The following is a 26038-nucleotide window of genomic DNA, read 5'->3' on the forward strand; positions in this document are numbered from 1 at the left end:
GCCATCAGCTGACCTTGTTCATGAGGTTCTCGGGTCTTGCGGTCTTAGGGTTTCTGCAGTGTATTGTTCAGCTAGCCACAGTGGGGAGTCAGGTCCTTGCTGTGAAATACCATCTTCTAGGAAGGCATGTAAATACCTTTTCTCACGGTTAGGGGGTGATTTTTCCTCAAGTATAAGCTTCCTGCCTAACTTCTGAGCCACTATCAAAAAGTGCTCAGGCCCAGACATTGAGCCAACTTAAAATTGATAGTAATCTCATGACTCATACGTGTATGTATACACAGTTTGGTTCCTCTCAAAATGTTTTTAATTCCTGCTGCTGTACAAGGCGGCTGTAGAATGAGGAAGAAGTCTGCAGCAAAATACCTTGTTAATACACAATACATTGGTAAGGATCAAATATAACTTCAGTGTTGAAGCTTGTGATTTAGGCCCTCTGATTTGCAGGTGGGACTGGTATGGTGCCATGTCAAATCGATCATGTTGTCTGTTCTATAATAAAATAATGCAAGACTTTGTTTGGCTGGGGCAACTCATAATCTTCAACAAAACGTTCCGTTGTTTGGTAAAAAAAACTAAAAGGGAAGACAGAGTTCAAGTACAGACTGATACTGAAATTGTGTAATTAATTGTTAGTTTTGATTTGGTTGGGTTTTTTTCACTGGAGGACCACAAAACTGTAGGCAGGTCCCTGTTGTTTTAGGATCAGTACCTAACTGGTAAGAACTCTCAGAGAACTAATGATATGAGCATTTATGTCACTAATTTTTTAGGGCATAAAGAAAAAAAAAAGCAGAGTAAGAAGGGTGTCAGACACACACAGGCTGTGATTACTCACATGTGACTGTAGAGTTTGTGTGGAGCTGAAGCCCCAGGCCAGTACCTGTTCATCCTATAAATACCAGTCAGGTGTATGCTTTCAAGTTACTGAAGCAATTTTTGTTTAACTGTTACTTACAATGGCTCATTAGTGGGTTATTCCACTGGGTAGCTTATTCTGTTGTTGCTGTTATGGCATAATTGGGTCTTTCAGAGGACTTGGGGTCAGTAAGAACATGATGTCCATGTACAGGTTTGGGAGAACGCTTTGGTTCTATGACATTTTGCATTTTCAGTGCAAAAGACGCTCTCTAAAAAGGAGAGCTACTTGCTGATTCTTCATTTCTGAGGGGGACAAGCTAAGCTGGGAGTGAGGAACTGATAATTTCTGAATTCACTTCTGTTGACGATGCTTTTTCTTTCTTTGTATTAAAATTTATAGTGCAAGTGTGGTTTTGTGCCTCTTAAACTAGCAGCTGTGCTGAATGTACCAAACTCTCGTGGCTGTGAAGATCTGTCTCATTATATAAGAGGCTGTAACAGAGAAACTAACACCTTTTTGTTCTGTTTTTTGAAATTTGGCGCAGCTCCCGGTAATCTGGACAGCTATTTTTGGATTTTACTGCTTCACAAATTCAGTTGTTCAGGGGGTTTTCTGACCTTTTACATGTCTTCTAGAAGCTTGAAATTACTATGCTAAGGTTTTCCAGTTCTCAAAGGAATGCATTTATTTGGAGGAAGAAGGAAGGAAAGAGAATGCTGTTCACATGCACCCTGGTTTTACAGTGCTTCTTTTAAAAGTACTCTTGCAGTTCCTCTGGCTCAGGATCCCATACTGTAACCAGAAAACCTCCAGTTACTGATTGTCCTTGGCAATTTGAGCTGCTGCTATTTCCCATATCTCACTCTTAAGCTTATATTGAGTGTTTAAACACGTTCTGTGACATGCTTATATTGGAGATCATTCATTCCATTAATAGTCCATGTGCATAACTGCAGTGAATGACACTGCCCTCTCCGAGTTCAGGGCTTGTACCACCCCATGATGCTGTTGCAGGGAATAAAAGAAAACTGGGTTCTGGTGCTGAGCCCACTGGTTAAGAACGTTGCTGCAGAGACCTGTATGTGATTGCATGGTGGGGAAAGAATTAAACAAAAGCTGACTAGCTGTTCTACCCTCCTAAGTCGGATTTAAAGGATTTAAGCAAATCTGCTGGAATTCCTTGATCTTATTCCTGTTCCTCACAGCTCGAGTATTATACTGGGTCTGGGTATGATTGCTGTTAACTACCTCTCTTCTTTGGGCTTTCGCTGAAGATCTCTTGGGGAGGAAGCACTGATTATTTCAGCTGGTCTTAATGAATAGTAGTCCTGCCAGTTCAGGAGAAATAGGTTGAGTTCTAGAGAGCCAAGAACGTTTTAGAAGATGGTACTTCATGTTCAGAAGGGTCAGTACATAATAATCTGGAAAAATCAAGACAGAAAGACTGTAGGAACTATGCTTATATCAGTGTGAGAAGGTGACTTGTGTTAAATAGCAGACTTGGGGATTTACAGCTACTTCAAACTTGCCCACACAAAAGAGTTCAAGGTCTGTTTTACCTTATCTTTAGATATGTTACCTATCTAAACTGCCATAGTTATATTGTTATGATTTCCTTCTTGGTCTTCCTCTCCACCTTGGGGAGGGCTGTGCAGCCATGAGAAGCTTTGGAAAATCTGAGCTCCACCTCTCTCAAGATGTCATAATGGCAAGAAGGAAATAGTTCCAAAGGAGGACCCATCACAGAGGAGACAACTGCAAAACCTGCTGTATCTTTGCACAGCTTGTCATTCCTCCAGAAACTGAATGCCAAACTTGGACTTCTGTGGCTTTTTGGTGCACCGATCTGTGCTTCCTTTAATATCACTGTCTGGGAAATCACTTTACCTAGGAAAGCCTTGCCTTGAGAGGGAAGCAACTTACAAGCTACTGTGAGAGGAATCCAGTACAGGCTTTTGCTAGAGGTTTTAAACACTGTTAGTATGTGTCAGAGGGCTAAATAGATGTGCGTCTTATGGGAGCTCTGAAGGGGTATCAGCAACCCCTCTACTTCTGACTAAGGAGCACGTTTCCCTGAATGCTAGTAGATTTTTCTGTTGCTGCCTCCAGTATATCCTTTCCTTGTGTTTTCACTGGAGTAAGTGTTCTAAATTCCAACACATTCCCATATTTTCATTTTGCTTTGCCTTTTTTTGCTAGTGCTGCCTGAGAATTACAGCGTGCTGTAGCATCTAAGCTGTTTCCATCCCCTGTTGCCCTGATCGTCTGCCTCCCTCACTGTGAGGATATAGGAGATTTGCTCCTAATTAACCCAGTGTAATTCTTGGCCAGATCCAGCGTGTCCAGAATACACTGTGGTACAAATCCACTCCAGAAAGGTCTCCCTCCTGCCACTCAGTGACTCCCGTAAAAGGTCCAGCATGTAGTGAAATTTCCTTGCCTTTGACAAGTGGCTGAGGATGAGGCAACACAAAACTGGCATGTGATGTAAGTAATGGGCAATAACTGAGGGAAGAGAAGAGGCTTTTTGTCAAGCCAATGGATTTTTATCAGCCCATTCCTTGTTTTTATGCTGAAGGTGTCTTTGGAAATGCTACTCAGCAGACTTGGCCAGAAGTGAGCTCATTCCTTAAGGTGACCTTCATGTTTCATGCTGCAGAACACCAGGAGTTAACCCCTCTAAAATCAGAATATAAATATATGAAATGCTCAGACTGAGCTGAGGACTGACACAGGGCATGTGTAAAAAAATTTCCAAGACTGAACAGCATCAAATGGACCAGTTCCTTTCCTGGGTTTAATAATGTTTCAAACTTTTGTGGTAGCCTCTAATCTTAATTCATATGAAGGAGCAGTAAACTTGAAAGCACTAAAAACCCCCACAGGATTGTCCATAGCAATACAATAATGATCAACCCTCTGGAAAGCATCCTAGCCAATCGAGTGAAAACGACTTTGCAGCCCAAGGTCAAGAAGACACTCGATGGAAAAGATCTCTGGAGGCAGTAGGCATGGTGGTAAGATGCGGGGCTGAAAACTGGGAGTGTGTCCTGGAGAGGGCTGTGCCACCTGTGGGCTTTCCACAGGGAGATCTGGAAGCTGCTTTATCTAAAGTTTTCTGGCTCCCATTTACCTGGGCTCAAATCTGAGAGTCTGACCTCAGGAAGCTGCAAGCAGCTAATTGAGGAGGCAGCTGGGGGGGGTGGGGGATAAAGTCCAGATTCTTTCCAGCACGTCTAATCTCTGGCAAGTGTACGCGCACAAGCCCTTTCCTTCTCCGGCGTTGCTTCTGGAGGTTTGGCAGCAGGATACAGCCCCGGCTCCCCGCCGTAGCCTTTGTGCTTCAGGGAGAGGGCAGAGGCTGCCGGGGGAAGGCAGCGTTGCGCGAGGGGAGCGAGCGAGGAGAGGCAGAGACAGTGGGGTGCACGCTGTGCCCCACCTGCCCACGCTTGCCACCTCCTGTTTTTCAGGGTGCTAGAGAAATCCTGGGGCATGTTCTCTTCCTTCCTTTCTCTTCCTTCTTTTTCCCCTTTCCGAAGAGAAGAACCAAGGAGAAGAGATGAGGAGAGAAAGGGGAAAGTGAAATTCTGAGACGCTGCTGGGAACTTTGATCCCGTGCATCCCTTTCCCTGCATAGAAATGGAAGAGGCATCCCGCTCCCTCTGGGGCGGAGCGGCTAGTGCCCTGCTCCCGGAGAAACCCAGCTGCAGAGCTCGGGGAGGAGGCAGCAGCTGAGCGTGAATGTGATGCTTGAGGAAGCTTCTGCTCACTTTGCACAGGAGGGATGGAGGTCCCCAAAGTACTTGGGCTCCTGGTAAAGCTCTTAGGTCTGTTATCCTGTCTCAGATGCATGGAGGTAAGAAATGGTTATTCTTCTGTTTGTAAGAAGTCACATGGCTCTTTTAATATCCTTGCTGTAAGTGGATCTTGTTATTACTTGAATATCTTTTCCAAGGCATCTAGGCAGCTGTGGTCCCTGAGAAGGGCTAGGCGGCTCAGGGAGGGATTTATTTCGTTGTGCATATGGAATTTAGAAAAGGAAACAAAGCAGGAAAGAAGGATGCACTAGGGCTTGCAGATGCTTTGGCTCAGGTTTTCTATGTTTCTCAGGCACTGCAGTGACCCTGGCAGGAGAGATCCTTTGTTTCTGTTCTTTGCTGATTGACTGATTACCCCTATTGCTGTTGTGGACAGATGATTTATAGCCACACGGACCTGGGGCAGCGACTGCAGCACAGGCTGTTTGCACTAAAATTTGGAGATGGTCAGTGCTGGGGTATTTTGGAAGCTGCTACGGGAACTGGCAGCAACTGATCTTTCATTATAAGGGAAGTATATTGCTTGGACTGCAGCTCTTTCATTTACGGTCTGTCTCCAAAAGGAGCAGGTTCAGGCTTTCATATATAGCCTGTTATTAGTACAGCCCATCCCTCTATCGCCTGCAGGCTTACATGTGTGTGCAGGTGCATACTAAAACCTAGGAGTTGAGGGACCTGGATTGTGGCTCAGTCATATGTTTGGTGCAGTCACAAAAGTGTAGCTTGGCTCACTTTCTGCTCTTTGCAAAGAGCTTAGAGATCCTCGGACAAGTCCTTCAACCTTGTCAGTTCACAGGCCTTTATATGGGCTTGCAATAGCCTGATACGTGCAGGCAGATGGGTTTTTGGCTGAAAAGGATTTTCCAGTTAAATGTTGTTTTATCTGCGTGTCCCGTTGCGCACATGCACCTGAGATCTGATCTGCTGTTTCTGAAGCATGTCAGGAATTCATCTTCAATGTGCAGTGTCACGTTCTGACTTCTGGAGCTTGACGCTGGAGCTTGGCTGTGGTTGTCAACACCTGCTGGTCCATACTCACAAGCTAGATTTGAAAATGACATCTGCCATGAGTAGGTGTCATTCTTGTCAGGTATCTATGGGAACTATCTCTGCTTATTCCAGAAGTGGATTTGGTTTAATTCCAAATTTTACTGTTCCCTTTTCCAGGTGGAGGTAAAGCTGGGAGAAACAAAATTACTGCATTTTGAAATAAAAAAACCCAACCCAACAAGAACCATTTGCCATAGCTAGTAATCTTTATATGCATACCTCTGCTCTGTGAATTACAGCTCCTTGTTCATATAAAGGCATTATAAATGTTAATTAAAAAGTATTTAGAAATGAATTGAACTACAAGGAGCTACCAGAAGCCTGTACAATTTCTTTTTTTTCACTCTGGGTCTGTGAAGATCTTGCACCTGCTTGTACACCATGTAATGGTGTTGAGTGGAGATCCCTATCTCTAAGCCAGCAGTCAAGTTATAACCACCAAAAACACTGCCTGTAAGAGGAAATGCAGTTTTGGGACCAGGCAGGATGCTGGAATTCTGAGGACTGTGTTTCATATTTTTGGTTCTTAGCTATTTAACCCCATTTGGATAATAATATCATAGGCCGTATCATCTTCTCATGTATTAGAAACAAAATCCTCAATAAAGTCTTGTTGGGTTTTCTTCTTTAGGTGTTATGCCACTTGGTATGTGGATGTTTATTACTATTTTAACACAGGGTTCCTTGGGGGCATCATCCCATCACATAGATATATCTCTATTTGCCACTGTGGCCATAGGTGGTGGCTTGCCCTACAAACGGAGAGAATTAATGGTTATTCATTATTTTACTCACTGGTAACAATGCATTTCTTCTAGCTTTTCCTTCCATAGGCATCTCACTTAAGCTTCCAATTCTGCTCGAAAAGAACAAGCAGAGCCCTGTAAGGTAGTGCTTAGATCAAGGGTAAATCTCTGTAGGCCAGCAACTATTCATTTTGCTGTTAGTGGGCAGAGCTGTGATTGGGTTTGGAGAGGAGCAATGGGGAGAGCGGGGAAGAGGCTGGTTACTGGGGTGTATTTGCCTGAAGCAGCAAAAGGCTGAGCTGCTTTTAGGACGTGCCCATGTTTATTTCATCGGATAATCATCTCTGCTTTTGCTCTGTTTTTTTTCCCAGGCTTTCCTGGGATCCCAGCCCAACCAAAACCATTTGCAGAGTGCAGGTAAGAACAAGAAGTTATTAATTCAGTCATCAGGCACATTCTTTCCTGCAATGGTGATGAGACCATAGGTACAATGAGCCACTGCTGTCTGGTTTTCTTCTTTTCTTTCCATCACTTCTTCAGTCTTTTCTCCTGCCTCAGTGTCTGTTTATCTCCTTCCCCAAAATGGCCAGACCGCTTTCTTTTCTTCATGTCTAATACTCTTGCAGTTCCCTATTCCTCCCACACTCTTTTCCTTTCACTTCTTTCTCTGCCTTAGTCTTTTTTGCATGCTCACGTTTCCTCTGCTCTAATAACTACTGAATTCTTGTACCCCTCCCCAGCTGATGCAAAGCGCACAGTGTGTTTTCCAGACACCTACCTGTAACTGCTTCTGATTTTTATACCTTGAAGTTAACCTACGCCTGTCACTTACCCCCTCTGGCCTTGGCAGTGGCTAGAAGGCAAATGGCATGAGACAAAGTTTCTTTGTGCCCTTGCTGTTCGCCCTACATGTCCTTATGGCAGAAGGGTTTTCTGAAAGTGTTGGCTTCTCTGTGTTTATTCAGTGAATAGGGCTATAACTGTTATCCCTTTCTGAGTCTGCTCTTCCCAGGTTAGGGGCTCTAAAAAGCCCACCTTCACACAGAATCTGGTTCTGGTTTCTCTCTCTGTTATTTCAGGATCATGAATGGAGAGTTTTCTTCTGTTAAAGACCATTTTAAATTAATTGTTGCGGTTTCTTTACATGAGATATTTCACATGGGCACTGGCCTGGAACATTGGCACCTGCACTTCTCCCCAGCATAGGTTCCCTTTCCTTTCCTGTGCGTTGGCCATGTGCAGATAAGCCAGGCGATGTGCTAATGGGTATAGGGAACATACCTACAGTGAAACACAGTGTCATTTCCCACCTTCCCACTTTACAGAATGAAATTATAGTTAATTTGAAACTCTTCTCAATTTCAATCGATTTAGACAGGCAATTAATCTTCTAAAGAGCCCAGGATCAAATTTAAAAGTATCTTATTCAGGTGCCAAAGCAGGTGGGGAAGGAAGTGGAGGAGTGTGTGCCAGGCTCAAGTGCTGCTCCAAATGAATACTTCTATGGAAATAAGTGGTAATGGGAACCATTCAACTTGTCCATGTGTGGGCCCGGAGTTAACACGTTTCAAAGGTCTGTCTGGGCAGTTCACGACTTCCAGATTGGTTTGTAGTGCGTATTATAAGTGTTCTTTGGGCAGCTGCCTTGAAGAGTGATAGAATTGAAATCAAGCAAGTAGCAAAGAAGGCTGCAGACACATGAGGTGTTTCAGGAGATCAGCTGCTATCTCCCAGCTTGTCTGAGCCCCCGTGTGTGATGCCTTAAGTGATGCTGACAGCTCCCTTCCTGTGCCCAGCGTCCAGCGTGTGTGGCATTGGACCTCTCGGGTATTACAACGGCTCACTGGCGGTCACTGAGGCTGGGGCAGAGTGCCTCAACTGGGCAGAGTTCCCTGATTATGTTCAGCAGTACCCAGACCGTGGCTTGGGGGACCACAACCACTGCAGGAACCCGGATGGGGGAACTACACCCTGGTGCTTCTACCGGCTTGCATCAGGAGCCATCGGCTGGGCTAACTGCGACTGTAATCAAGGTAAGGGCTGCTGCATGTCTCTGCCGGTGCCCAAGCTGAACTGTCTCAGGGGGCTCGGGCCAGAAATGTGTGCTGCAGAGACTTGCAAGCAGCAGGTGGGACACCTTGTGAAAGAAGCACAATACAATAACTGTTCCGAATTGTCAAAATAATTAGGGCTAGAGAACAGCCTGTGTGGGAGAAGAACGTCTGTATATAGTAGGGGGTGGATTTAAGCTGCGGTTGTCATAATGCCTTGTATAGATGTTTTATTCTCATACAAGGAAGCTGCTTTTTTTTTTTTTTTTTTTTTTTTTCTTACTGTTAACTTATGCCACTTTGGAAACAGTTTAAGTTATGTGGAAAACAACCCACTCCTGCTCCTTAAGTGTCTGTATCAGAGCTCTCCTTGTGTAAGTGTAGCGGTTCAAATGCAACAGGGAAAAATCTTGTTGGCTAGGTTTGTAAGTCTTCTGTGGCAAGGCTGGTCACAGGCTTGCTTTAAAATTCCTCACGATGTTGACTCAAGGACTGCTGCTTACTTTGAGGCATGCAAGGGAGCTGAGCGCTCTCAATGTGCTGACTCCACTGTAACATTCTTGAAACCGTTGTTTGTCCTCCTGTCTTCTGGCCTTCCTTGCTTCTCCCACATTTTGCAGAACAGATGAAGTACCACTTTAATAACTGAAATTACAAAGTATTTTCCCTTGCCAGTGGAAGTGCTTTCAAAGGTGGCTTCCTTAAAGTGAAGGATACAAATGTAGTTGTGCTGTGTGCCTGCATCGAGGTGCTACAGACAGAAGGTGTATCCTTCTCCCAATACATAACTGAGTGAGGAGATGTGCTTTCTAAACAGTGGTAGATATTTGTGGTGCAGTGGGAATTGAAAGGGCATTTACACTGGCACTTGCTTTTCCCAGAGAGATTAAAGAGGATTCACCTGTTGTTACTGAACAACAGTTGTAGCAACAGTGAGTCTTGTAGATGAAGTAGTCAGTGGGAAATAAGTCAGTGGAGTGTCAGAAGGAATTAGAGCCTGCCATTTCCATGCATCTTTTCAAGGGAGCATGTAAAATTATCCCCGTTTCACAGGAGAATCCAGGAGCTGTGGCAGAAGCCAAGTTTCCTGCCAATATTTTACCATGGCTTTGAGAAGAACATAGCTCCAGCCATCCTTCTGAGCAGCTGTTGCTGGAAGCGGGAAGGTGCTGTGTCCTGCACTCCTGCAAGCAAGTCACTTCAGTGACAGCACCAGCAAAACAAGCAAAACAGGAGTGAGAGAAGCCAAGTGCGGTTCAGCTCAGCTACATGCAAGTCCAAGACGTGCCAGTCTGAAACCTCTGACAGAAGATAGCCGCTTGTTTTGTTTTGTTTTGTTCTCTTTTGGAAGGTGCTGTGCGGTTGGCTGAAGATAGTAGTGTGGAGTTGTACTTCAATGGACTCTGGGGCACCATCTGTGCTGACCACTGGACTGACTGGGATGCCAGTGTTGTCTGCAGGCAGCTAGGTCTCAGGTGAGAACCTCGGTCTGGTTGTGAGATTTACATGTTCACATGGCCTTTGAAAGAACAGCCGCTGTGGTTACAGCCCCTCTGGCGTACTGTGTTGGCTGGGGGAGTTTGTTTTGTGGGCTCGTTTCCCACTTACAAGGGTCCTTCGGTACTATTTTCTTTCTGTGGCTATGCCCAATGCAGCATTTGCAAGTTTTTTTAAAAATGGTAGTTTCTGCTCAATGCTCCAGACTGTGATGAGTGAGCTGTGAGTTTGTATCCCCTTTTTAGTATTACCAGCAGGAGCTACTGTAGTGATCTAATAGAAATTTTGAGACCATGCAGCCTCTTTGGGAAACTGGGATTTGGGCCTTCAAACTTGCAAACAGCAAGGGGAGAAGGTCCACAGAGAAGAAAGAGGGTGATTCAGATATTTGGGTGTTTGAACCTGTTGATGGGTTTGTTCACCACTTTCAAACAAGGATGCCATTTCTGACCAGATCAACTCCTCTGCAGTAAATAAGAACACAAAATGGGTTAGGTGGTGGGGAGCACTTTGCGTGGTCCCGTTAGACTGTAAGTGGCCACCCCTTTATGCACTCCCAATCAACTGGGCGCACTGGGATGTGAAATGGCACAGCTGGACTGGAGAGTCACAAGAACTGAGGGGAGCTTGTAAGTCAAACAGTGCTACAGCATTTCATCACTCTGTTGCGTTCTCTGTACCAGTGAGATCGGCACGGCTGGGAAGAAGAGTCATCCCAGACTGTGGCCTGTTCCGCTGCACCTGCAGTCAGCGAACTGCCACGGGGATGAGAAAGCCCTGCTGCAGTGTGGCTATCGGAAAGCTATGTCAGGAGCTTGTAACCAGGGGAGTGCCATGGTAACCTGTGTCCCTCCAGAAGGTAAATCTCCAGGGGAGGTTCACTCCCTGTTTCTTCCATTAATGTTGCTGATAAGATGTAAAATCTAAGGTAGTGAAGCTGTGGAGAGCAAGTCATTGGAGCATGTTCTTCTTTCACCTGCTATACAGGTGGTTATCTTCCTTCCAGTGGAACAAATTCGCAGAGTGGGCATACTTCTACAGTCACTGAAAGATGCCTGTTGCTTATGACAACATCTGCTTTTTATCAAACCAGGTTTTTGTCTGCAGGCAGCAAAGTCCTAGTCACCACAGCAGCCAGTTAAAGAGCCATCCCTGGACCAGCAGCACCCTGGTCATGGGTGCTTCTCTGGGATCTAGAGGGGACGATCTGGTAGGGTGGGATGAGAGCAGCCCAAGAGCTCCTCTGGCTGGTGAATGGTTCTACACCCTGAGCTGCTGGATGTGTTTTGTCTCTGTCTTGTTCTGTTGTGCTCTTTCCCTTTCTTGAAGCACAGGTGTAGGTGCCCCGCTGCGTTTAGTTGGGGGAAAGGAGAGCTTTGAAGGACGAGTGGAGGTTTACCATGATGGCAAGTGGGGTACCATCTGTGATGACCAGTGGGATGACGAGGATGCTGAAGTAGTCTGTAGGCAGCTGGGACTCAGGTAATTTCACCACTGTACGTTATGGAGTGGTAACAGAAGTATGCAGAGTGATGAACGTGAGAGCATGTCCCCTCACTATATATAGTACCAGCCCTTTCTATAGGAGGTATACAGAAAACCTGGGAAAGAGAATTCTGGACTGATCATCCTGTAAAGGGATTTTGTGCTTTAAATCCTGTCAGTTTTATAGCTTTATGCTGTGAAAAAAGAAAAGTTGGTGCATTCCTACCTAAGGTTTGTTTGTGTTTATCCTTCTTTATTTTTGCACACACGTCCTAATGCAAATCTTCTTGGCCTCAGTGACAACTTGTCATGGTGGTTTCCACATGTGAACTGCAGTTGCTTGCTTGGTTAAGTTTAAACACCTCCAGTTTCACTGACTGCCCTTACCCTCTTCAAACAGGAAGGCAAGAGAGAGCACTTCATTCTCCCATGCGCCATTTAGCACTTAATGTGGGAGCTGTTGTATACTGAGCATTCTTGAAAACCAAAAGATCTCTCAGTCTTTGGGGGTTTTGCCTGTTACTGAGATTGCAAATCATTGTCCTTAGAACTCCCCGGCTGCCTGAACTGTTTGTGGTGCAGGCACGTTTTTGTTATGTGTTGGAAGGTCTCATTGTAAAACTTTCCAATAACATATTGTAATTAACAGCTAGCAACACTGTGTCAGAAATACAGATTGTCAATGGGAGGACACTGACCTAGCATAGGAGAGTCCCTGTGCAAGGCAGAATCTGCGGGGACAACACTGTGATTTTCCTTGCTGAGCATACATTTCTGTAATGTTTGCAGTGGGAACCCAAAAGCCTTGTCGTGGGCTCACTATGGGCAGGGATCTGGCCCAATCCTGCTGGATGAAGTGGAGTGCTCAGGCAATGAGCTTTCACTTGACCAGTGCAAGAAGAGTGACTGGGGACAGCAGAACTGCGACCACATTGAAGACGCTGGGGTCTCCTGTGACCCTTTCACAGGTACAGGTCTACAGTTCTATGTCAGATGTGGCCAGTCTTAGTCCCATATTACACAGCTTGCTCAGCAGATAGCCCCCCTGCTTCAGGGTCCTGCAGGGCTTCCATCTGTGGCCCCTACAAGGGCTGCCAGGTGTGGAGGCAGAGAGCAAGCACCGGGTGGGATCAAAGCCAGGCTTAGTGCGGCTCCCATGGCTTCCCACTGGTGGTACGGAAAGGCTGAGGTGAATCCTCCTCTGACAGATAGGCATGTTTTGGAGCGAGGAATGTTTGAGTACCCACTCCATCTGCGTCTTTTGTTCTTTCAGTCATGGGCTGTACAGAGGCCTCAGCAGTGGGGCACAGGCTCTTGCTTTCCTCCCCTGCCGAGCGCTGACCTTTCCTTCTCCCACCCCTTGCAGAGGGCACTGTCAGGCTGGCTGGTGGCCACAGCCCCAACGAAGGCAGGGTAGAAGTTTATTACAACGGTGACTGGGGCACAGTATGCGATGATGGCTGGACAGACCTTGGTGCACAGGTGGTCTGCAGGCAGCTGGGCTTCAGGTAGGACTGAGTGTGTGTGTGTGTGTGTGTGTGTGGTGTCTCTGCTTCCTCATTTCAAGGATTAGATTCCATCACCTTCACTGGGATAGGCTGGACCTTAATCCTTCAATGCTGTCTTTATTAGAAGGGTTATCACCATTATACAACTTTATTCAGGACGGATTAAAAGGTATCCACATCCTTTCCAAGGGGGGGGGGGGGGGGGGGGAGAAAAAAAAAAATATATCTTGCCTCATCCTGTTTTGAAAGCAGCTAACAGGTTTGGTACCATCTTTATGAAAAGCAAAGTCAGAAAGTTCTCTTAACATTCCTTAAGTTTGCAGGTGTATCAGCTCAGCACTGCCACCCGTTCTGCTCTGTCAGCTAAAAGATATCACCCATCTGCTCTGTCAGCTAGACATATCACCTGCTTCAGTAGTTGAACAAAGACTGTCAAGGCGAAAAAAGAGAAGTATTAGGGATTTTCATAATGCTTTTCTTTCAGTCTGTTGCTGAACTGTTGTCCTTCCAGGTATGAGTTTGAGGAAGATTCAAAATCAGGATAATGTAGTCTTGGAGCCAGTAAAGTTTTGGGTTTTCGGTGGATTTTTTAAAATATGATTAGGGTATACTTTGAAAATTTCAGCTTTATAGACTGAAAAAATACTAAATTCTTCCCTTTGAGTTCAGCTGCATACTGTGTTATCTCTTGTAGTGCCTAAAAGTTTGCAGCTTTCTGCATTTCATTTCCAGGTAGCCACTTCCTATAAAAAGTAGTAGAAATACTTCAGTGTTGATATTTTTGATGCCTTCTCTGCTAGCCACTCCCCAAATTGATGTACCTGGTGTCATGTCTGCAAAGCAGCCTCTGTGATATAGCTGGCCCTCTGTGCTGTAATGACCGTGCCTTTGGCGAGACACTAGCAAATGGACTTGTCTGGGGGCACCTCCCTGAAAGCTGAAGCTGGTGAGATGTGCAAGCTGCTTGGTCTCCATCCTGTGTGTGACTGAATGGTTTAGCTCAGGAGGCCACTGATATCACAGATGAGCTCTGCAGGGGAGTTTCCCTTTGGGTCTGAGCTTGGATCCGTCTGTGGGATTAAAGAGTTTTAATGAACCTCATGTTACGTTCTGTTTCCTTCCTCTAGTGGCCCTGCTACCCTGGCCTCCGAAGGGGACTATGCTGCTGGCCAAGGCTTTATCTTACTGGATGATGTGGCTTGTGTGGGGACAGAGCTATCCCTCCTGGACTGTCCCCACAGCAACTGGGGGCAGCATGACTGCTCACATGCTGAGGACGTGGGAGTCCGCTGTTCTCCAGAGAGCAACACAGTCATGGATAGCAGCCTGGGTAACTCGCCTTGCCTCTTGCCTTGGATGGTGGGGAAGTCTCACCTGCTGGTCTGCCCCTTTGGAAGCTCTGACAGATGTGGGAGTCTTCCCTGTGCTGTTTCAGTGAGGGGGCTGCTTTTTGGGGAGGATTCCTAGGAATGAGCCCTGGCTGTCTTGGGGCAGAGCTGCAGAGCTGTGGCTCCACCAGTCCTATGGCCAGACCTGCAGAGAAACTGAAAGTGGAGAGAATTGTGTTGGTGGTCTCCAAAACAAGCCTGAGGGGCTGAGGAACGGTGGCTGCCTTAGCATGCCATTGCTCACTGCTGAGATGCCTCAGCCCCCTGTCTGCAGGAACACGGGATACTTTTAACTAGACCCTTGGGGAAACTGGTGTAGTTACGTTAGTGTCACACCTTGCCAAGACAAGAGGACTTCAGATATGAGGGGCTGTTGTGTGGAAATTTGCACTCTCTTGTGGGGATGGCACTCTTTTAATTAAAAATTGTGAATGTATTCCCAGTTAGCATAATTTCTTCATTTATACGAGACCTGATACTCTCCCCTTTCCCTGCTCCAGGAGACTTTCCAGTTTGTCAGATATTTTTTTTATTGAAGTAGACGGCATCCAACATTTGTGTTTTTCCTGGATGTAGAACTCTTCTCTTGCTTAGAATAATGTAATAGTTTTATAATTCAATGGATTTCTTCCCCAGGCATGTTTAAGCTTGTCCACTCTTGGCTCAGGTGTTAATAACTTTCCCTCTGTTCTTGTTCTCTTTAGTCAGCTTTCAGAATATGATTCATTAATGATTTCCAGTAAGCATTAAATAAATTAATATGTATGTAGTCTCCTGGTTTAGCACAGAGGTGAAATGTCTTCATATAGAAACACTCCTTTTTTTCTTTTTTCTTTAAGCTTACTGATACCTGGGATTAATTTTTTCCTGTGGAACCCAAGTTCTGGGCACTTCATGCTCTCTGGTGGTTTTGCTCACAGCAACCCATCTGTTTCATCCCTTAGGGCCTCCTGTGCGGCTGGTAGATGGAGAGAGCACCAAGGAGGGACGGGTTGAGGTGTTCCTGAATGGGCAGTGGGGCAGTGTCTGTGATGATGGCTGGACGGACAGAGATGCTGCAGTGGTTTGCCGGCAGCTGGGATTCAGGTAAGAGTTCTGGTAGATTCATTTACAGATCGAAACAGCTCTGAGGGTGATTGCTTCTTTCTGGACCTGTTTTGGGGGGCTTTGTTTCTTAGTTTTGGCATACCCACATGAGCTTGAGGGTCTGTGTGTGGAGCGATGCATAAATGTTATTTCTCTTAAAATGTGCTGGTGCATCAGGTTCACCTGCCTCCTGCTTACTGCAGATTAGCAACCCTCTCTCTGATTGCAGCGGTACAGCAAAAGCCAGAGCAATGGCTTATTTCGGCGAAGGCCATGGGCCTATCCATCTGGACAACATAGAATGCAGTGGCACAGAGCACGCCCTGGGGCAATGTGTCAGGCCTGACACTGGGATTCACAGCTGCTGGCACAGTGAGGATGCTGGTGTGATCTGCGACTATGTGGAAGAGAAGGTCCAAGATATCAGGAGAACAGGTGACGTGCCCATTTCCTCTGTGCAGAAATCTGGAGTGCCAGCTGTAGGATCTCACCGTGCTTTTATGCTTTTATGCTTTTTTCTGGTAGTTCTTCTCTTTGGCTGAAACATTGCCTGCAAAATATGCATGTCCTGTCCTGCACCTCCTATTTTTTCCTTGTTTTCATTGTCTCAGCCTTAGGAGCACAGGGTGCTCCAGACTCGTCTGAGGAGCTCCACCCATGTCAGGCCTTTGAGCCTGCAGAACTTCCGCACAGCCAAGTCACCATACCCTTCCTTAGAGCAGTAACTATGAGCAAACTTTGAGTTTTAGTGTACTGAGGAAATAGCTGTAGAGGTCCCGTTCCTGGCATAAGACTACAGATACTGCAGGTAAGCACCTCCACCACACCTGAGGAAACCTATGGGATCAAATCTGTGAATTCCACATGCACAACACAATACAGTCAGCTACCATGCAGATTAATGCCCTTGTGGAAGGTGAATGGTATTTGGCTCTGTGACAGCAAGAGCTTAAATACCTACCCAACTGCTCTAACTTTGCTGTGCAGGTCCAGAGTTTGGTGTGTGTGGGATGCGCCTGCTTCACCGTCGCAAGAAAAGGATCATAGGTGGAAACAAGTCTCTCAGGTACTACCCTGTAATTGCTGGGAAAGCCAGAACTGGTTCCAGCTTTCCTACAGGCTCTGGAAACGGCCTGACAAATGCTGAGTACACTAACACATTTTCACTAGTGATTTTTGAACTTCATTTGAACCAGTGGGCCTGTCTAGGGAAGAATCATAGAATCGTTTAGGTTGGAAAAGACCTTTAAGATCATCAAGTCCAACTGTTAACCCAGCACTGCCAAGGCCACCACTAAACCATGTATTTTTTAAATACCTCCAGGGATGGTGACTCCACCACCTCCCGGAGCAGCCTGTTCCAATGCTTGACCAACCTTTCAGTGAAGAAATTTTTCCTAATATCCAACCTAAACCTCCCCTGGCACAATTTGAGGCCATTTCCTCTTGTCCTATTGCTTTTCATCTGGGGGAGGGGACCAACTCCCACCTTGCTACAGCTTCCTTTCAGTCAGCTGTAGAGAGCAATGAGGTCCCTCCTGAGCCGCCTCCTCTCCAGACTGAACACCCGCAGTTTCCTCAGCTGCTCCACATCAGACTGGTGCTCCAGACCCTTCCCCAGCTCCGCTGCCCTGCTCTGGGCATGCTCCAGCACCTCAATGTCTTGTAGCGAGGGGCCCAAAACCGAACACAGGATTCGAGGTGTGGCCCCCCCAGTGCCAAGTACAGGGGGATGATGACTGCCCTGGTCCTGCTGGCCACACTGTTTCAGATACAAGCCAGGATGCCGTTGGCCTTCTTGGCCACCTGGGTACACTGCTGGCTCATGTTCAGCTGGCTGTCAACCAGCCCCTGCAGGTCCCTTTCTGCCAGTCAGCTTCCCAGCCGCTCCTCCCCATGTCTGTAGTGTTGCGTGGGGTTGCTGTGACCCAAGTAAATGCCAGCTGAGCCCAGGTGGGCCAGAGTGGATGGGAAGAATACAGCTCCCATGTGTGTGACACCTTTTACTCCTCTCTTTCTTCTTCAGAGGTGGTTGGCCGTGGCAGGCCTCACTCCGGTTGAAAGGTTTTCGTCAAGATACTCGTCTGTTGTGTGGAGCAACACTGATCAGCAGCTGCTGGGTGGTGACTGCAGCCCACTGCTTCAAAAGGTACATTTGTGAGTGGGGAGCCCTGAGGGATATGATGAACAAGATAACCTCCTACAAGGTTATCCTCCCAGCCCAGTGGAACCACATGATTAAAGTTTCTAAACCAAGACCTTCAGGTTATGATGTGTGTGATCGTGGAGCACTTATGGGGATGACTCAGTAGAGGCTTGCTTTATCCTTCACTGCTTACACCTGCCCTCTTAACTTTGAGGGTTTACAACTTAAAGGGCACCAGCATTTTGCCATTCTGTAGTGCTTTAAGGAACCGGGAAGACTTAAGGTCACAAGCCTGTTGCAACTATTGTAGCCCTTTTTGTAGGGAAAAAAAAAAAAAAGTCCTGTGCATTGTAGACAGTGATTTGGGACACCCTTTGACTGCAACAGCTGGCATTATCACATCTGTTAAAGAGGACCCACAGTCCCGTAACTGGCGGTACCTTATTGGTCTCATAGCAATGGAGACTTGTGTGAGTCTGTTTCCCTCTTCGCAGGAGTGTCAAGATCTTGAGTCTCTTTTTCTTCAGGTTTGGTGTTGATGTACGGCGCTACCTGCTGCGGGTGGGTGACTACCACACAGGTGTGAAGGATGAGTTTGAGAGGGAGCTGCCTGTGGAGCGGATTGTCCTTCACAGGAACTACTGGGCTGGCAGCAATGATAATGACATTGCCCTGGTCCGGATGCGGGGCAGAGAGGGGCACTGTCTCTCCTTCAATCGCCATGTTCTGCCTGTCTGCCTGCCCAACAGGAAAGAGAAGTCTGACATCAACAGGCAAGCCTGCATCATCTCTGGCTGGGGAGACACAGGTGAGTGATGGGGCTTTGAGGGGCAAGAAAGGTGGAGGAGCCTGGGTTCAGAAGCCTGCATGGGTCATTGATTTACATCTGCACAACTCAAGGGGATGTTCTTATTGCTCCTATTGTCTGTGCTGGCGCAGGGAGGCAAGGTGACTTTTGTGCCATTGTGCTTTCTTCTGATTTTAGGCTTCTTGAGCCTGCCTGTGGTGGAAGTTTGGGTTGCCATAGCATCCCTCTGCAATGCTGCCATCTGGCCACAGCCCTCTCTTTCTTACCCTTTCTACACTTTGCCCACAGCAGACCCCTTAGGCAGCAGCCTGTGCAGAGCTGGTGTACAAATCCTGCGGGAGGCCCCCATGTTTCTGTGACCTCCTGCCTTTTTCATGATGCTCTAGTAGTGAAGCGGGGACTTAGAGGTGGAAGGAATCTCCCTCCAACTGCCTTGCTCCATGTCCCTGGATATTGCCACAGGGACAGCTGGGCTTTGAGGCTGGTTTCTGTGCTAGGTTCAAGGCAGCCTGTACCTGTCCTCTTGCAGCACATTGCTATGGATCTTCCTAGGTAAAAGGGAGCAGGGAATATTGTAGGAAGTATTCATTATTAAATACTTTCTCAAGGTGATGTTTTAGAATGCTGGGCTTGGTGGAGTCCTGACATGGATGCAATAGCAAGGTCTGGAGACAGCTTTAAACTCTTAACAAAGCTTTATCACTGGCTGTCCAGTCTTCCCACATTTGAGCATCAGAAGTGCAATGCAGGGCTTGGGGCAAGGAGGCCTTTCTGGGGCTGCTGTGATTGCAGCGAAGCCCCACATGTTCAGAAAGACTTGCTGCCAAAAGGCAAATAGCCCCAGGAGCTTGTCTGCTGATTTTTGGCTTACCCATCCTTCCCAGCTGTCACCCCAAGTGTTGAACTGCAAGTATACATTTGCCTTTGGAGTCAGTTGCACCAGGTGCATGTGTCACTTCAGGGTGTCTGGGGACAATCAACGAGCAATTTAGCCATGTAACTCTCTTAAGCTGTACTGGAGCTTAATGGCTAGAATCCCCCCACGTGCCAAACCTGGCTTTTCCAATGAGAGGGGCCGTTACCTACTACCTTGTAAATTCACCATAAACCTTGGGCAGAGAAAGGTCATACTCTAATATAGCACATGAACCTTCTGTTCTGAGCAAGGCTGCGGTTATAGATTTGAGCAAATAGAGACAAATCTGGCTGAAGATGAAGTTAGCTTTCTTTGAATAATATTTGGATGCCTCTGAAGCACCTTTCAAAGCTTCTCCGAGAACTGAGTGGTTTACAAATACGACTGCATTTAGTCTTTTGAGAAAACACTGTCCTTGTTTTACGGAGGAGGAAGGGAGGCTCAGAGAGGTGAAATAAATTGAACAAGGTTCAAGTTACTTGTTGGCAGAACTAGAAGTAAGACTTGTTCTTTGATCTAACCTTTTTCTCCAACCTCTTCCCCATTTCTTTGATCTCACAGCTCTTTTTTGTGGTCTGGCTTGGCAGCCCTGTTTTCTGTAGGTCTGATGGTTCAGAAATGCTGAGCATGGCCTATTTTGGTGCTGCAGTCTTGACATGAAATGTACAAATACCTATTTTTGTTCAGAGCACTGTTGCTCTAGGTTGCTGCTGTTGTCTGTACCTAAAGGGGGCCTACAAGAAAGCTGGCAAGGGACTTTCTACAAGGGCATGTAGTGAGAGGACAAGGGGGAGTGGCTTTAAACTGAGAGAGGGCAGATTTAGATTAGATATTAGGAAGAAATTCTTTACTGTGAGGGTGGTGAGGCACTGGAACTGGTTGCCCAGCAAAGCTGTGGGTGCCCCGTCCCTGGCAGTGCTCAAGGCCAGGTGGGACAGGGCTTTGGGCAACCTGGGCCTAGTGGAAGGTGTCCCTGCCCATGGCAGGGGGCTGGAATGAGATGGTCTTTGAGGTCCCTTCCAATCCAAACCATTCTGTGATTCTATGAGTTGGTCTGCCTGGTCTGTTCTGTTCCAGGGAAGTCCTATTCAAGAACCCTCCTGCAGGGAGTGGTGCCTCTTCTCCCACGGGAAGACTGTGAGGTCCGTTATGGGCAGAAGTTCACTAACCGCATGATTTGTGCTGGAAACCTCTCTGAAGATAAACGGGTGGACAGCTGCCAAGGTGACAGTGGAGGGCCACTCATGTGTCAGAGGTCAAATGGACGCTGGATCATTTTGGGGATTACTTCTTGGGGTTACGGCTGTGGCCGGAAGGATTCCCCCGGTGTGTACACAAAGGTCAGCAAATACGTACCCTGGATCAAGAAAGTGACCAGGCTAAAATGAAAATGTCTGAGCTCTAGGAGCTTCAACATATGGTCCTTTTTGTCCTGCAGCAGCAGAAGGCTGTGGCTTCTGGCCTGGTGACTGATGAAGATTTATTTTCTCATTGGACACTGGTAAAAGACTTTAACGTAGAACTGGGAGAAAAACAGTTGTGGCTGATTCTTCAAAGTCTTTGTTTTCACTTTAGTCCATAACCTCTGAGCAGAGAAAGCAGGTGCACACTGCTAAGAATGATGAGTCTATGTTGCTCTGACTATCAGAGTCCTGTAATACAATCACATTTGTTCCTTTGCCCTGGCACACACAAATGGTAGAAGTGGAGAGATACCTGCCTCTGCAAATCTATTCCTGTTTTTGTAGCTTGCACAGTTGAAAAACGTTGCAAGGAGAGCTGAGATGCTTGGAAGATGGCACCAGGCTCTGGCATAGTGGAAAACTTCAGATATTTTTTTATAACAGCTCTCTTCAGTTCCAGGAATTAGAAGATTTGACCTGAGCTGAGGAACAGGCCAACAGCTGGGGGTTTTTTTCCTTCCCTGTTATGTCTCTAGGGGGAACCTTTTCTTTTCTGAATAGTAGGTCTGCTCCCATACAATCCCTTTAAAGTGTCTGTCCCTACTAAGAGATGTTTGTGCCTCCTGCTGTAATCCTCTATCACACATTTCCAGCTGCCAGATGCTTTGGTTTTATTGCTTCTTTCTCAATATAGTGGTTCTTTTGTGTTTGTTTCATTATTTTTTTCCCTTAAAGCAGCAACTCTTAGAATCAGTTGTTGGTGTGAGAGTAAATCTTCATTTTTAAGAGACAATAGGTTTTTTTCCCTCGTGATTACTATGAAGAACTTAAAAATGTGATGTCAAAAGGCTGAATAGACATGTTATTTTTCTTTAAATCCAAGTGTAATGTTAATTTCAAACATTCAGGTGTTGATTCATGATTTAACAGCTCTGCAGGAATTTTCTTTTGGTACCTTATTCACCACAGCTATTAGCTGCCCTTTATTTGTGATGTTAGTCTTTAATATCTCTGTGTTCACAATTGTCCCATGAAACACAGAAATACTCCTGAGGTATAGATACACCTCAAGCAAATTACTCACTCCTGCGTCCTATTCTTGCAGCCTCTGGGCTATGCTTCCTCTCTTCTCTTCTTTGCACTATTTCTCTTTTTATGCCTCTCAGCGGGAATAAACTGACTTAACTCGAGGGTATGCAGGCACTGACATCAAGCTGTAGTTCTTAGCCTGAACAGAAATAATGCTTTCTCTTAAGAAAGCAGGAGTTACTGAGTACTCCTTCTCATGCAAACAAATGAAGAGTTTCCTCTTAGGCCTTAAGCACTTTTGTAAGTTAATTTACTATTCTCAAGTAAGCAGAAAAGTATAAAAATAGATGGAAGGGCTAAGTGCATTAACAGTTGTGCAGTGCACAGTGACTTCTTACTATGTGTAGGCAAGCCAGAGAGAGGACAGGTCTGCTCAGGAGCAGGGGCAGTAAGCTTTGATGTATAACCAAGGACCTGAACATGGAATAGTAATAGACATACAGAACTTGTGCCAGATGTGTGTGTTTTGGATTTGCTTATGCACTGTAGGGTAGGCAATGATGGGGTTCAGGCACTGGCCTGCTGTCTAGGAGGTCTGCACTCAAGGCACCGAGGTGTTACCAAGGCAAGAACAGAAGGCAGAGCACAGCCTGTGGATTAGCAATGTCATATTACAGGGCATGTGGTGATGGGTTCCTTAAAATTGCCTTGGGTTCAATAAGTAGTGATTACTAAAAGCTTTAATTTGTCTCCTAGAAAACAGCTTCATGTAAAGGTGCTGACCTGGCTAGGTAGCTGATTTTTGTGTGTGGATGCTAAACTGAACAGTTCCATTTACCCTCTCCAGGGATTATAGGATAGTTGGGTCATCGGTGTTGCAATGGACTGTTTAAAAATCCTGCTTGAAAACTTTATTTTAAAAAAGGATTGTAGGAATCTTTAAAGCATGCAATGTTGGAACCCCTGCGAAGTGGCCTTTGAGACAGATCTGATCTGTTTGTGCCTCTTCTCGAGAGGCTGAATGTCTGCAGTGCAGCTTGTGCTGATAAGCCTGCTGAAGTGCCAGGCTTGGTGCTTTGGCAGCGCTGTGCTTGGCTCCATGTTGGCTCTGTTGTCCTACAGCTGCTGGCAGAGTCCCTAAGATACAAGCTGCAGACTGTTCCTTATCTCCCAGGAATTAAAATGACAGGAGGACTGAGGGCAGTTGTGTCACAGACCTCTGGTCTTGTGGGGAATTAAATGAATGCCAAGTTCCACACTGGCAGCAACAGTACCTGTCTGGGAAATATGGAGGGATTTGGCTTTTAGCTTCGGCCTCCCCCAAGCCAGCATGCTACGGCAGCTGAAACGGAGTTTCTGTGCCTTGGGTGCTGTCACATCTCTAGTTTGACCTGGTTTGATCTTTCAGTTTATACCCATAACCACAACAGGTACAGAAACACCCAAAGGACTGAAACTATGAGGTTATTTCCCTAAGCCTACTTAGCTCGTTCCAATTCAGGAGTTAGAATGAATTACCATGTAACATGAGTGAGACACAGGCCTGGCATTGACTTCTGAAATGCCCATGTACTAGTTCAAAGTATTTCTTTCTCCTAGGTCTTGTCACTGTGAAAGCTGTGCAAATCCTGTAATTAACAGCCCATGAGTCCTACATGAGCCAGGAGGAGGGAAGGAAATATCCAATCTCCTTCACCTGCTTTTACACCCTACTGGTACTATAGGCAAGCCTGCCAATACTCTCCTCAATTCTCCTGACCTGTTTTTCAGAGCACCACTGTTGCTCTTTACTGTTTAAGCTGGGACTGTGGCCCAAACCAAACTCACATGCTTTGCCACCAAGGCTTACTGGAACTGTGTGGTTGGATGAGCGGCACTCAGCCACCCTAGGACAGTATTTTGTACTTAATGTTGGCCAGCAGCAGATGTTTTGAAGGATAGTACATGTGAGTTTGTACCAAACAAGTTTTAACAACCTTTCCTTTTGGGGAATTTTGTTCTTGGCCCATTTAAATTAATTACTTGCATTACTGTTATTATCACAACAAATAAAAGTACAAGTGCTTGGTCCTCAAGGTGTTGTACAAACACTATGCACTATCCTTTTGTGATTCTTTTTTTTTTCTGAAGTGTGAGAGTTTATATCCCTAACTTTTAAAAAGCTATTTAATGTAAACAGTCTTCATCTTCCATATAGTTGTTTAATCCTGTATTTAATCCAACTAAACTCTCAGCCTCAATATAATTTTGAGAACCAATCTCAGAGAACCAATATAATTTTATTCTCTGTAGCACATAATTTCTTTTTATGGCTCCTGAATTAATTGCCTTTTGTTTTCATTGAATCCCATCTGTCCTTGTGTTCTCAGCTATCAGAGGAAATAATGGGCCTGGCTTTATATTCTCTGTTGACCATTACTCTAGAGGTAGTCCCTTTTCTAAAACTGGCTTCTCTGTCTCTCTTTAACCCAAACTGTCTATGTATCTGATAACATGCTGACAGTCTTGCCATGTCTTTTTTTTCTGCTGGATCTTTAAGCTTTGGTAATCAGAACTGAATGCAGTTTGCCAGGGGAGGCTATGCCATCTGCTGATTATTTTCAGTATTATTTTTTATTTCCCACAGTAGGAAATGCTGTATGTGTGTTATGTATGTATGCTGGAGCTGGCTTTAAACTCGCTAGTGTGCTCTTGGCGGCAGCCTGGCTACAACGGGATGAAAACCAGCCAAGGTTAAGTTCCCCTCGTGTCTCAGGCAGCTGCAGCAGCCCCTGAGTGCAGAGCAGTTGCTGTGGGTATGGCTGGGGAGCATAAGGCAGCTCTGCGCAGGGAGAACCTGACCAGCTGTGTGGGGCTTTGCCTTGGCTGACATACTTGTAGGGCTGATACATTCATCAGTCTTTGCACCATTAGTCCGTTGGATAAGGCTAATGAACATACACTATTTTCAGGAGCTGATTGCTCAGTCACTGTTGCTGGTAGCTGCACTGTGCTGTGTGGATGCCATGAGACAGCACTCCCGTAGCAGCATGGCACACGCTGGTTATTTGAGAAAGGGAACGTCACTATGACTGGCTGGGAGCATTGGCAGGAGTAGAAATGTGGCTATGGTAAGGGTCTAAGGAGCAGCTATTAGTGCTCCAGGTACCCCTCTTTGAGGGGATACCCCAGTGCTTTACAAAGGCTGACCCAGTGCTGGTGTCTTCCTGACCTGCAGTGCCTGCACTGGTACCCTTACCAGCCCTGTCTTGACACCAGTCCAGGCTTTGGCCAGCTGAAGCTGGATTAAAGATTTATCCCTTTCCTGTAGCTGAGCACTGTTCTGATGATTTCTATGAATTATATTATATGCTGTAATTAATCAGGCAGCTGTTTATTAACCTGGACAGGATGTCGATTATCCTTGTAATCCTTTTACGCTTGTAGCAGAGAATAACAGATCACTTTCTCAAAGGTGTTAGTGGAGGCATTGGTGAGGAACCAGGACCATGGATATTTGCTATCTCAGGGGTAAGAGAGGTAGGCCTGCCTTTTGTCTGTCTTCCTTCCTTTCTGAAGCCAATATCCTGAAGTCTCTTCATCCCCCAAAAAAGCTGCAGTGATCCGTCAACCACTTGAAGACAGATTTTTGTGTGTATATTCAGCAATCAGATGACAGCTTTTGAGACATGAACTGTGCTGTGTGATTTAACACCATCTTGACAGACTTGCCGGGGAGTTTCTTGCAGCCGGGGGGAACAGAATGGCCCCTGGTGGTAACCAGCTTGGGACCACTCCTTGTGGAATGAGGCACTGTGACCTGCACCAATGCATATCTCTTGTGCTGTATTATTTGTTCAGAAAAATATTTAATGTCCCACCTAAAGAAATAAAACTCACTTGTGTAGTAGTCCACTCAGTCGTCTTAAAATCCCTTTCTGCTAACCAGGGGCTGAGCACCTCTGAAATCAGTCAAGTGCCAAAACTGTCATATCCCCTGGATCAACACCAATGGCTCACAAGGTGTGTTAATAAATGGATTATACTGTGACTGTGTGGGGCTCTGTCTTATTTTTAATAAAGGAATCTGTTCCAAGGGCAGGTTTTAGGATTTTTTCCAGCACTGAATTAAGCTAATTAAATTTCTGTATTAATGTTATTTTTAGGGCAGCTTTAACATGCTAAAGCATGTCATGAAGTAAGCATCATGTTAGCTACCATTACAATGAAATGCAATGGTTCTTCAAATGCCACATTTTTGGCCGT

At 45.9% G+C, this 26038-nt stretch overlaps 1 protein-coding gene across 3 annotated transcripts; it reads left to right on the forward strand.

The window, feature by feature from the left end:
* Nucleotides 1-647: 647 nt before the first annotated feature.
* On the forward strand, nt 648-25823 carry LOC130154790 (neurotrypsin-like). 3 transcript variants are annotated; one of them, XM_056351283.1, is made up of 17 exons: nt 648-3349; nt 3441-3879; nt 4402-4718; nt 6848-6893; nt 8273-8509; nt 9879-10002; nt 10708-10883; nt 11359-11506; nt 12299-12477; nt 12876-13017; nt 14145-14347; nt 15350-15491; nt 15721-15926; nt 16479-16557; nt 17518-17640; nt 18165-18445; nt 20439-25823. In XM_056351283.1, exons 3-17 carry the CDS (start codon nt 4647-4649, stop codon nt 20747-20749), a joined length of 2469 nt encoding a protein of 822 aa, XP_056207258.1. In that variant the 5' UTR covers nt 648-3349; nt 3441-3879; nt 4402-4646; the 3' UTR covers nt 20750-25823. The 3 variants fall into 3 exon arrangements, with proteins under 3 accessions (XP_056207258.1, XP_056207256.1, XP_056207255.1); XM_056351281.1 differs by having other exon boundaries at nt 648-3879; XM_056351280.1 differs by lacking the exons at nt 648-3349; nt 3441-3879; nt 4402-4718 and adding an exon at nt 4733-5770.
* The last annotated feature ends 215 nt before the right edge of the window (nt 25824-26038 follow it).

The sequence above is a fragment of the Falco biarmicus genome, chromosome 9 (assembly GCF_023638135.1).
Source record: "Falco biarmicus isolate bFalBia1 chromosome 9, bFalBia1.pri, whole genome shotgun sequence".
NCBI classification, from domain to species: Eukaryota; Metazoa; Chordata; class Aves; order Falconiformes; family Falconidae; genus Falco; species Falco biarmicus.